The following is a 13342-nucleotide window of genomic DNA, read 5'->3' on the forward strand; positions in this document are numbered from 1 at the left end:
CGTGTACAGTAACGTCGCAGTAGTTATCATTGTTGACAGATGTCAAATGGTCCCTAGTCAGTGCTACACACCTCGCCTCTACCATTGTCTCATCTCTTGCGGCTTTCTCTGCGGTATGCTGGTCATGTATTCTCCTCACGATAGTTCGCCTCGCAGGTAGTTTGTAAGATGGGTCACCTGTGGCCGCCAGGAGAACAAGCTCAAGCCCATCATCTTCAACCACGCTGATGGGATGGCAGCAGGTGGCAATCCACTGAGCGAGGAGATTAGTTAGCTTGGCTGATAGAGCTGTGCTGACGGTCTTGCCTCGGTTGCACTCAAACATAGTAGTTTGACGACAACTTTTCCCCTGCACTACATCAGTGCTTGGCCCGACATCTTCTGCATTAGCTATGGGATGCTTTGCGTTTATGTGGTACCTGAGACTGGAAGAACTCCTACAGTAAACTAATTTTGCATTGCACAAGGTGCAAACAACCTTAGTTTTGTCCAGGTTTCCATTGGGAAGCTTCTTAAAAATAAATTTTCCCTGAAGCAAACCCGGAGGCTTCGTAGCCACATCCATGTTAGCATGTCACATTTTTGAGGTGGTAATTTCACAGTAGGAATACACACAGGTTCGTAGACTCATTCTTGCCACCTACAGTGCAATTCGGCCAGGATTACATCTGCGCTAATACATCATAGCTTGCATAGTATAGACCCAGCTCCCAACATAACTTTGAGAATAGATTAACGGCGATAATTTTTTTATCGTGTGATAAGAGTCTCGCATTAACGCAGCCGTTATTAACGCCGATAACGGCCCAGCACTAATATATTACCGTTAAGTGCACATGATCAGTACAATATGTATTGCATATTAATAATAATTTGAATGAACAGATAGCTGCAGTCCTTCAGTAGTCTGTTGAGTACTGAAATTAGCATGTAAGCTAACAAATCACTCATGTTCTCATTCACAATAGCGACACTGGGTTTCCCATACACTGATTTATTTGTAGTAATGTGGGAGTTTTCACATGAACGTATCTTTAAAGGCAGCCAGTTGTCTACGGAAAGAAAACTTGTTTCTTTTCTCAAATTAGTCCATCAAATAAATGTGTTGTGTTTTGTAACCAAAGTCTTCATTTGTTACCCACAACACATCAAGATTTGATCAAGTCAAAATCTCATAACCTGACACAAATCTGATCTGTCGTAATGGCAAATGGCATTGTGTAGTCTGAACAGGGCTTTAGGGAGTCTGCATTGGTCGGTCACTGTCATTGCCTTATGGCGAATTCACACTGCACGAGTTTAGGCAGACTTTCATTCGCCAACAAGTTTTCTGATATTGTAGACAAAAGCCCAAAATTGGAGGTAAATAAGTGTTTGTTTACGCAATTAGACAATGTGAATGATCAAAAACACAATGTAAGGGTGTAGAACAGTGTTCCCTGTATCTCCTCAAACATTTTCTCCTCCCTAATCGTTCTAATTCTGTTCAGAGCTGACCATTTGATTGGTAAATTAATAAACTATTTGCAAGGGCACTCAAAAATATGTATGTATTTTTTACTTGTTCAAACTACCTAATTAAAATGAGCTGAAATAACACGATTCTTGAAATATCATTGGGACAACTTAATTTTTTTATGTTCAATGCACATAAATTTGTTAAGTGTTAAGTTAAATTAAATTTGTGTTGTGAGAACATGAAAGAATTGTGTAGAACCCTGCAGTTTTTACAGTGTGTGCAATGAGCACAAATAGGGATATCGGTTCATAATAAAGTTGAAAAACATTGTCAGATTTTGCTGTATTTGGCTTAAACATTCTTGGGTGGCTTACCAATGTATATATGACTCTAATACATCAAATAAGTAAGCTGACCAAAGTTCTTATGAAAAGAAGACTTTATTATAGACAAGGAATAGTGCAGATCCTCTGAAGTCGTCGGTCTTCAAGTAACTTAATCCAAAGTACTGCCTGCGAGACTCTACTTTGTAACAAAGGATGTAACCCCTTGGAGATTACCCAACTGCTGTGGTTTGGTCACAACTTTTGAGTTCCTGTAGGCCATATGGTTCACACCTTTTCAGATGCAAATACTTGTTTGCATGTGAAACAAGCCACACAATCTATCAACATATAGAGTTATTTTGCATTCTTGTAGCCCGGTAGCAACTCTTACAACCTGGTACTGGGCTGAGCCCTGATCTACACTACAAAACAGTTGTCAAAATCTTCTCCCCTCTTCAGCTATTGAGTTTACATCTTCAGGTGTTTAAAGGGTTTCATTATCAGTATCAGATATGTATTCAAGAGTTTACATTTTTTTTGGCATGCTGTCCCGGGAGAGAGCCCTAAGCTTATAATATCCTCAAGGCCTGGGCTCCCTCTCGTAAGCAGGGTGAGAGGGCAGTTTGTGCTCAGGTAGATCTCGATGAACTCCCCAGATTTGTTTCTGTTCTAATGACACATATAGGAATGGCTAAAGAGAGATATACGGCTTACTAAGAGCTCGAGTATGGTGCCAATTTAGAATGTTCAGTTTACTTAGCTCGTGTGTTTTGGACTGTGGGAGGAAATATGGGAACCCAGGGAAAACGAAAATAGTTTATAAATAAACTTCACATGAATGAACAGCTAAACTACATGAACAAGCTGCCATTTTGAATATACCTGTGTTTGTGTGGACAAGGCCTCATTTTTGAGGACGCTGCTCTCCATTGTGAAGCTTCAGGTGAGTGCTGAGGCTTCTTTTATGTTTAAAGCCCTTTCCACACTCACTGCATCTAAAACGATCCTCATCTGAGTGAGTCTTCATGTGTTTGTTAAAGGAGTCTTTGCGTGTGAGACTCTTTCCACACTGATCACATGTGAACTCTATGGTTCCAGTGTGACCATCCATGTGGTTCTTAAGGCTACCTTTGGTTGTGAAGCTCTTTCCACACTGAGCACATGCAAACGGCTTCTCTCCGGTGTGAGTTATCGTGTGGTATTTGAGTGTGTTTTTACATCTGAAACTTTTACCACACTCTGTGCATGTGTAAGGTTTCTCTCCAGTGTGAATCCTCATGTGGATCTCAAGGTCGTGTTTTTGACCAAAACTCTTTCCACACTGTTCACAGGTGTAAGGTTTCTCCCTAGTGTGAACTCTCATGTGAACATTCAGGTTCTGCTTTAGATTGAAACTCTTTCTACAATGTTTACAGCTGAAAGGCTTCTCTCCAGTGTGAATTCTCATGTGCAGTGCAAGGCTTCTTGCATTATAGAAGCTTTTTCCACACTGTTGGCATGTGTACGGCCTTTCTCCAGTGTGAATTCTCATGTGCATTGCAAAGTTTCCTGAATTATGGAAGTTTTTTCCACACTGTTGGCATGTAAACGGCCTCTCTCCAGTGTGAATTCTCATGTGGGTTTTAAAGCTTTGTTTTTGACTAAAACTCTTTCCACACTGTTCGCAGGTGTAAGGTTTCTCCCTAGTGTGAACTCTCATGTGAACATTAAGGTTTGGCTTTTTTCTGAAACTCTTTCCACACTGTTTACAGCTGAAAGGCTTCTCTCCGGTGTGAATTCTCATGTGGGTTTTAAAGTCTTGTATTTGACCAAAACTCTTTCCACACTGTTCGCAGCTGTAAGGTTGCTCCCTAGTGTGAATTCTCATGTGGACTTTAAAGGTGCCATTTTGCTTAAAACTCTTTCCACACTGAGGGCAAGAGTAAGGCTTCTCTCCGGTATGAATTCTCATGTGCTCTGCCAAGTTTCCAGCATGATAGAAGCTTTTTCCACACTGTTGGCACATGTACGGCCTCTCCCCAGTGTGAATTCTCATGTGCACGGTTAAGTTTCCTGTACTACTGAAGCTTTTTCCACACTGTTTGCAAGTGCAAGGTTTCTTCCTAGTGTGAACTTTCATGTGAACATCAAGGCTTGACTTTTGACTGAAACTCTTTCTACACTGTTTACAGCTAAAATTACACCCAGATTTGGATTTCCGAGGTCTTCCGTGTGATGAAGTCTTTTTAGTCAGTGTAGGTTTTTCATCAGTCATTATTTTTTGGGGTTTCTGCTGTTTCTCTTCTATTTCATTCTCTTGATAAGTCTCTTCTTTCAGTACCATCAGGTCTAAAAAAAAAAAAGTTAACTTTAGTATGAAGGCTCAAAGTGACAAGCAAGAAATGGATGTTTTTACCCAAATATTAAAATGACCATTTACCAATACCATTTACTCTCTGTCATGTGGTTTTAAACATTTCCTTTATTGTGGAACACAGTAAGCTAAGTCTTTTTTATTGTGCAAAACTGGATTATCACATAAAAGATGTGCAAATAAAGCAGCGTTTCCATCCAATGAATCAATGAGAACAAAATCGTCACTTCCTGATTAGAAGAAGCTACATGAATCTTTTCTTTGTTTAATAAATGACTTTCACCTCAGAGGACAATGCCAACACACAATGAACACGTGGTGACGTTTGAAGCCCTGAGACGCAGAGAACAGACACTCTGGAGGCAATTAATAATATAATAACATTAATACTGAAACGGTTCAGACCTTTTAGAATGACCAAAACAACATTTCAGATGGTTTACAGTGTGCTCAGCCTGCTGGTTTGTGCATTCACACACATTTCCATCATCATATGATCTCTTATAACAAACCTTTTTTAACACACATACTGGAATTTGTTCAGTAAAAGTGGTTGCGTAGTTTACGTAAGTTTATCTTCTCTTATCGAATAAAAGGTTTGTCCTTTTCAGTTATGCGCATGTTTTTATGCCTATATTTCAAAAGTTATGTGCTTCATGACGTTTCCATCAACCAATTTTTTATGCTCATAGCCTATCCAAAATGCACATAAAAATAGATGGCTGGAAATGTAAGGCTAAGCGAGAAATACTGCTTCATCTTTAAAAAAGTGGAGGAGACTGACAGAAACTCAAGAGTTTAGAGAATAAAACCTGCTACTGACCAAGTTAGTTTCACAGAGTAAGTGACCACGGTGACTGACTCCGAGTTAAAGTTACCTCTCTTTCAGAAACAGGCTACTTAAACAAGTGTCTTCATGACTACACATTCAAAGAAAAACAATACAATTAGAAAATATGACTTTGCAACATCAAGCATCTTTAGGCATGGGCCAATATAAGATCCTGACAGTATGATAACCTTGAATAAAAATATCACGGTTTCACGGTACTGTGATTACTGCTCTAAAATATATTCTTTAAATGTCTGGGTAAAAAACAAACACTTTTTTTTTTTTACCTTTAAACACAATATATTTTCATTTGAGAAATTTTTTAAGTATGTTGGAGCAGTAAACATGTTAGGCTGAATAATTCAAATGAATCATTGACTTCTGCTGTCTTCATTGGTTTCAAAAACACAGATTTCTTTAGAACAGAAATGTTAGACTCATAAAGGGCTAAAGGCTAAGGAATTTTTCAAATGGCCCAGATGGAAAAGATTTTTAATTGCTCTATCAAAAAATAATATAATTTAATTCATTTAATAACACAATAATAAATGAATTTAAAAAAAGTATATATATATATATATATATATATATATATATATATATTTTTTTTTTTTATTAATTAATTTATTGTTTTTAGATATTTCTTAGCAAAAGATCTTAAATATTGTGTAAAAATAAGCAAGCTCTACTTGTATCCACACACTTTTTTCCAAACTAAACTTTCTTTTGAAAAATAATAAAAATAAACAAATGCTTTAAAAGTTTTAAAAATATAATAAACTAAATCTATGCACAACAATCTGTCCAAGTCGATGTCTTCAGCAGTAAATACATAGAGCACGTTTAAACTAATGTTCTTGTAAGTGTCATGGATTGGTCAGGCTCTCACGACCCCCACTCACGAAGATCACCATCACCTGACTTCTAATGAGCACACAGCTGCATCACATTCACGAGCACCAGATAAAAGCACAGCACTCCAGTCGCTCATTGTCCGGGCTCGTCTCGACGAAAGCGGACAACTGAGCGACCACTCAGCGTAGTCATCCTCAGCTAAAACAAACGATTTACTTACCTGTTCTCTTTGTATTCCTCCTAGTCTTCCTGGTCCTCCCGAATCGTCCTGTCTTCCAGTCCTTCCAAGTCTGTGTCATCCTCTGTCAGCTGTATCTGGTGTGTGCTGTCCATCCTCGTGTATTCCTGTTACCCAGCCACGGAGGAAAAGACCCCAACATCATTCCTGATCCTCCTGGCTATCCTTCATGTGCTCCTTGTTGTCATTTAATAAACACCCTAACGTTTCCTTACCTCTGTCTCCTGTCCGCTTCATAACAGAAGCCCGGACCATTAACGACGACAACATGAGCACCCCCGATCACCTTCAAGAGCTGGTGGACCAGTTGAAGCGGATTCTACAGCCACCAGCTCCACTTTCCAACGCACCACCAGCACCGAGCACTTCCGCCTCCACAGTTTCTTCTTCGGCCCTTCCTTCCAGTCCCATGGCCCGACCAGCGCCCTACTCAGGCGGAGCGGGGGAGTGCAATGGTTTTCTGTTACAATGTTCCCTCATATTCGAAATGCAACCTTCTCTATATCCCACAGATAAGTCGAAGATCGCCTACATCGTATCTCTACTCTCTGGACCTGCACTTAAATGGGCTGAGACGATCTGGAACCAAGCCGGGCCGGTCATGAATTCCATCACTACCTTCACGGAGTATTTCAAAGAGGTGTTTGGACGTTCTGATGGGGAAGTAGCCGCTGGAGAGCAGCTGTATCATCTAAAGCAAGGTACTCTATCTACACAGGAATATGCTCTCCGGTTTCGCACTCTAGCAGCTGCAAGTGGATGGAATGAGAGATCGTTGTTGACCACGTACCGGCTCGGCTTGGAACCCACTCTCCGAATCCAACTGGCCACATTAGATGATACAATGGGTCTGGAGAGATTCATCCAACATTCTCTCCGATGTTCCGATCGTCTCCGTTCCTATCAACAGGACACCATCACCCCCTCGTCTGCACTCCTCCAATCGCCTGAGTCAACAGCCTCTCCAGAACCAGAACCCATGATAATAGAGTCTGGAAGACTGACATCAGCGGAACGACAGAGGAGGCTGACCCGGGGTCTGTGTCTATACTGCGGTGTCAGTGGACACACCCGTATGGAGTGTCCCCTTCGTCCCATTCGGACTTCAGTGAGTGTATTCAGTACGAATATTGAACAATGTAAACCACTTACTACCACCGTACAAATAACTACTGCCTCTATTTCTCTCCTTGTCACAGCCCTCATCGACTCCGGGTCAGCAGGGAACTTCATCTCCCAATCCCTCTGTCGTCAACTCCACCTCCGTACTGAGGCGTCCTCGCATATATACCAGATACAACCGATAACCCAGTGCACTCGATCTTCGACCCGTATCCATCGACAATGCGAAGACATCCTTCTTCAAGTGGGGTTGTTACATCAAGAGAGGATTCAATTTCTGGTTCTGGAGGGTGCAAATATGGACATCATTCTAGGGCGCCCGTGGCTGGTGAAGCACGATCCCATCATCTCTTGGGGCACAGGAGAGATAAAGAAATGGGGATCTGGATGTACACCTGCCTGTTTTCCAAATCTCCCTCTTCAAGGTCGGAACCCCATTTCTTTGTTTGCAACATCGGTCGAGAGCCCTCCTGAGAAGCAGTCTATCCACATTCCTAAGGAGTACAGCTCCTTTCATGATGTCTTCTGCCCCAAGAGAGCTTCCCAGCTACCGCCGCATCGGCCATGGGACTGCGCGATCGACCTAGTTCCAGATGCCCAGTTGCCAAGAGGTAGGATCTACCCGCTCTCGCTTCCAGAGAATCAGGCAATGGAAGATTACATAAGGGAAGCTCTGAGTCAGGGGTACATACGTCACTCAAAATCACCAGCCGCCTCAAGCTTCTTCTTTGTGGCCAAGAAGGACGGAGGGCTGCGTCCATGCATCGACTACAGGGTCCTAAATAACGGTACAGTAAAATACCGATATCCCCTTCCTCTGGTACCAGCCGCTTTGGAACAGCTCCGAGAAGCTAAAGTCTTCACTAAATTGGACCTCCGCAGCGCGTATAATCTGATAAGAATACGTGAGGGGGACCAATGGAAGACAGCATTCGTGACCCCTACTGGCCACTATGAATATGAGGTCATGCCTTACGGTCTGGTCAACGCCCCCTCCGTATTCCAAAACTTCATTCATGAAGTCCTCCGGGAGTTTCTTCACCACTGTGTAATAGTGTACATAGATGACATCCTCATTTACTCCCGGAGTGAGGCCGAACATCGCCAACACGTTGCGGAGGTCCTACACACATTGAGAGAACATCACCTCTACCTCAAAGCGGAGAAATGCTCATTCCACCAGAAGTCGATTCATTTCTTGGGATACATCATTGACCAAACCGGTATACGTATGGATGGGAAGAAAATTGAGGCTGTTCTATCCTGGTCAGAACCCACTTCCATTAAGGAGCTCCAGAGGTTTCTTGGGTTTGCTAACTTTTATAGACGGTTTATCAAGGACTACAGCAGGATTACATCACCTCTCACTAATCTCCTCAAGGGTAAACCCAAAGGACTGGAGTGGACCAAAGAAGCAGCCGCAGCCTTCCGCCTTCTTAAGAAGGAGTTCACAAGGGCCCCACTCCTGACTCATCCTGACCCAAATCTTCCTTTCGTGGTGGAAGTGGACGCATCCACCACCGGCGTCGGGGCAGTATTATCTCAACATCATGATACACCGCCCCGACTGCATCCCTGTGCCTATTTCTCTCGGAAGTTGAGCCCGGCGGAGCAGAATTACAGCATAGGAGACAGGGAGCTTCTAGCAATCAAGCTAGCCTTGGAGGAGTGGCGTCACTGGTTGGAGGGAGCCAAACATCCGTTCCAGGTGATCACAGATCACAAAAACCTCCAATACATCAAAGAGGCCAAGAGACTATGTCCACGTCAAGCCAGATGGTCACTTTTCTTCTCACGTTTTGATTTCTCCATTTCCTATCGTCCAGGACCCAAGAATCTAAGAGCAGACGCTCTCTCTCGTTTACACGAGCATCACGATCATGAAGAACTCCCAACGAAGATTCTTCCCGAACACATCTCCATTTGTCCGATCACCTGGAACGCTCCTCCAGTCGTTGCCACTCCGGAAGCCCCTGCTCCGCCGGGATGCCCTCCTCATCGGCAGTTCATACCACCTGAACACCGGGTAGATCTGATCCACTCCTTACATACCTCGCTAGGCACTGGACATCCAGGGATCAACAATACTCTCTCGCTAGTATCCCAACGATTTTGGTGGCCAAACATGGCAAGGGATGTGAGGCAATATGTTCAGGGCTGTAAGGACTGTGCCCAATCCAAGAGCCCACGTCATCTACCCGCTGGAAAGCTCCATCCCTTGCCGATTCCGAACCGTCCCTGGTCACACCTAGGAGTGGACTTTATCACTGACCTCCCTTCGTCAGAAGGTAATACCTGTATTCTAGTCATAGTAGATAGATTCTCAAAGTTTGTCAAACTAATCCCTCTGAAAGGTCTTCCCACAGCCTTTGAAACTGCCGACAATATCTTTAATCAAGTCTTCAGGTCATTTGGTATTCCAGAAGATATTGTGTCGGACAGAGGTCCACAGTTCATCTCACGTCTATGGAAAGCCTTCTTCAAGCTCCTAGGTGTGGCCGTCAGCCTCTCTTCTGGATATCATCCCCAAACCAACGGGCAGACAGAGAGGAAGATTCAGGAGGTGGGACGGTTCCTGAGGACCTTCTGCAGTGGTCATCAGAACTCCTGGAGCCAGTATTTGGGCTGGGCAGAATATGCCCAAAATTCACTGCGGCAACCCTCCACCGGACTCACGCCATTCCAGTGCGTCCTGGGCTTCCAACCACCGCTCTTTCCCTGGGATGGCGAACCATCTGATGTCCCCGCAGTGGATCACTGGTTCCGGGAGAGCGAGAGAGTCTGGGACGAGGCTCATCAACATCTGCAGAGGGCAGTCCGTCGAAGCAAGGTAACCGCCGATAGGAGAAGGTCTGAAGAACCCAGATACACACCCGGACAAAAGGTGTGGCTATCCACCCGGGACATACGCATGCGACTGCCCTCTCGCAAGTTAAGTCCCCGATTTGTTGGTCCCTTCACCATCGTGGAACAGGTTAACCCCGTCACCTACAAACTACAATTACCCTCTCACTACCGTATTCACCCTACATTCCACGTATCACTCCTGAAACCCTATCACGATCCTGTTCTTCCCTCCACAGAGCCTGACCACGAAGAGGAACCCCCTCCTCCACTGCTCCTAGAAGAAGGAGCCGTCTACGCAGTGAAGGAGATCTTGCGTTCCCGACGTCGTGGTGGCCAGTTGGAGTACCTGGTGGACTGGGAAGGGTACGGCCCCGAAGAAAGGACATGGGTTCCCAGAGCTGATATTCTCGATCCTAGTCTCATGGTGGAGTTTCATGAGAGCCACCCTGAGTTCCCAGCGCCTAGAGGCAGAGGGAGACCACCACGGCGTCGGAGGTGTCGGCCCTCAGGAGCGGGCCCTGGGGAGGGGGGTACTGTCATGGATTGGTCAGGCTCTCACGACCCCCACTCACGAAGATCACCATCACCTGACTTCTAATGAGCACACAGCTGCATCACATTCACGAGCACCAGATAAAAGCACAGCACTCCAGTCGCTCATTGTCCGGGCTCGTCTCGACGAAAGCGGACAACTGAGCGACCACTCAGCGTAGTCATCCTCAGCTAAAACAAACGATTTACTTACCTGTTCTCTTTGTATTCCTCCTAGTCTTCCTGGTCCTCCCGAATCGTCCTGTCTTCCAGTCCTTCCAAGTCTGTGTCATCCTCTGTCAGCTGTATCTGGTGTGTGCTGTCCATCCTCGTGTATTCCTGTTACCCAGCCACGGAGGAAAAGACCCCAACATCATTCCTGATCCTCCTGGCTATCCTTCATGTGCTCCTTGTTGTCATTTAATAAACACCCTAACGTTTCCTTACCTCTGTCTCCTGTCCGCTTCATAACAGTAAGGAAAATAATTAAACTATTATGATACAGTTAAAATGACCTTTTTGAATAAAAGTTAAAAGTTTTATTGAGATGGATTGTTGGTGATTGTATGGGTTTTGGCCAGATTGGGTAGCAAAACATGAACAAAGGTAATGAAGACTTGTTTGAAAAAAGATTTAAGACCTACAACACAATATTTCAGTAAATTTAAGACTTTTTATGACCTAAAATTTTGATTTTGGAATTTAAGACATTTTAAGACCCCACAGAAACCCTGTTTAAAAACAATATCCCTGGTAATTAGTTATTATAATAATGATGTAATTCTAACACAGGTACTATCTGTGAGAACTAGTAACAACTACTAGAAACAAGTTTAAACTCATAAAGAAGTTGATGAAAAAAAAATTGTAATAAACGTGACATATGCAAATGGAAAGTACTAAGCCAACATCACTGTAATAGCAGATATCTTCTATGAGAATACTGTAGATCAAATATCGTCAGCTCAGTTAAACTTTATTTAATTTATTTATTTTTATTTTTTTATAGCGTCAGTGCTCAAGGACGCTTTACAAACAGTAGGAGAACAAGAAAAGCAATAACCTTAAGAAGGTAGAGAAAATGGGAGACTAATAATACATAAAAGAAAAACTAAAGACATGAGAACAAGTGACGAAAGAAACTCATTCCTGTCTTTCAATGGCTCTTTCCATCCACTTATTTTGCATATGCACATAAAAAAACGGTTGATGGAAACGTCATGCTGTGCATAAATTTTGAAAATGCACATAAAAAACTTATGCGCATAACTGAGTAGGATAAACTTTTTATTAGATAAGAAAAGATGAGCATAAATCACGATGGAAACACTTTTACTGAACAAATTTCAGTATACGCATTAAAAAAGGTCATGTGATTTTGTTATAAGAGATCATGTGATGATAAAAATGTGTGTAAATGGACAAATCAGCAGGCTGAGCACACTGTAGAACCATCTGAACTGTTGTTTTGGTCATTCTAAAACACCTTACCGTTTAAGTATTAGTGTTATTATATTATTAGTGACCTCCAGAATCAAGAGCGTCTGTGCTCCGCATCTGACACCTTCAAACGCCACCGCTCTTCACTGTGTGTCAGGATTGCCTTTTGAGGCGCAAGTCCTTTATTAGATGAAGAAAAGATTGAGGCAGCTTCTCTTATCGCAGCAAATTCCATTTTAACTGTTGATATTTGGCGCCAGTTAATCAGGAAGTGACGATTTTGTTTACTTTGACTCTTCGAATGGAAACGCTGCTTTATTTGCACGTCTTTTATGCGATAATCCAGTTTTGCGCATAAAGTTCATTTGCCTTTTTGGATGGAAACATAGCTCCTGAGTGCTTATGTGCATTTAGGAGAACTAGGCAGCACACTCAGGGCTGCAAGATGGATTTAATTTAGTATTCTTATTATTAAAATATATCTGAATGAGGATCAAATGACTGAGTTGGTCTTTGAGAATGAAAATCAACCTGTTTGTTCCTGCAGATCTTCCTGTTTGACTGTGAATGTTTCTTCAATCTTCAGGTCTTCACTCTCCACTTTAATAAACGCCATCTTTATAACAGTGTGGAGATCAGTCGCTTCAGCAGGAGTTTTTCTCTGTGTTTGGACCCTTTATTCTGTTTAAATGAATAAAACAATGAACAGAAACAAAATAACTTCTCTTCAACACTTGCTTCAACAGTTTCTTTATATGAGAGTAATTGACAAAAAGAAATCAGGTAAGTCCGAGTAAGAAACAATAGCCACAAACGAGCTAATTAAAACTAGTACTCCATTTCTTATATATAGTGATGTTTACTTTATGCTGTTTAACATAGACATTATGCTATTTAATAAATTAAACCTTTATTAAAACACTTATTACACACATCTCTGTAATTTTTAGGTATGTTGTTTCTTTATTGTTTAGTTTGTTTTATTTACTTTATTGTCTGCTTACAGAAATGTTGTAGCTCTTTGCACAAGACAAATTCCCTCTCTGGGACAAAAAGGTTATCCTATCTTTATTCAAACAATAGCCCTCATCACTGTGAGTAAAAGAGTACTACGCTGCATAAAGGGTTAAAATAATATTGTCAACAGCGGGTACATTATTTACCACTGAATAAAAAAAATGAAACTTTAATCAATCGCTTTATAAGTGTAAACACTTCAAAACAAACCTTTCTCCAGTTGAATCACAACGCGGGAGCGGTGCAGGATTATGACGTCACACGCCACGCCAGAATAAAAGTCTTTTTTTTTTTTTTTTCCTTTTTTTCCACTTCTTACTCT

General features: G+C 42.4%; 1 protein-coding gene across 1 annotated transcript; it reads right to left on the minus strand.

Annotated features, from left to right (window-relative positions):
• Positions 1-2330: 2330 nt before the first annotated feature.
• LOC130222327 (gastrula zinc finger protein XlCGF57.1-like) lies at positions 2331-12679 on the minus strand. The gene is made up of 2 exons (XM_056454908.1): positions 12535-12679; positions 2331-4113 (listed from the first exon to the last, which is right to left on the minus strand). Exons 1-2 carry the CDS (start codon positions 12617-12619, stop codon positions 2690-2692), a joined length of 1509 nt encoding a protein of 502 aa, XP_056310883.1. The 5' UTR covers positions 12620-12679; the 3' UTR covers positions 2331-2689.
• Positions 12680-13342: the final 663 nt, after the last annotated feature.

This window comes from Danio aesculapii, chromosome 4, assembly GCF_903798145.1.
Source record: "Danio aesculapii chromosome 4, fDanAes4.1, whole genome shotgun sequence".
NCBI lineage: Eukaryota > Metazoa > Chordata > Actinopteri > Cypriniformes > Danionidae > Danio > Danio aesculapii.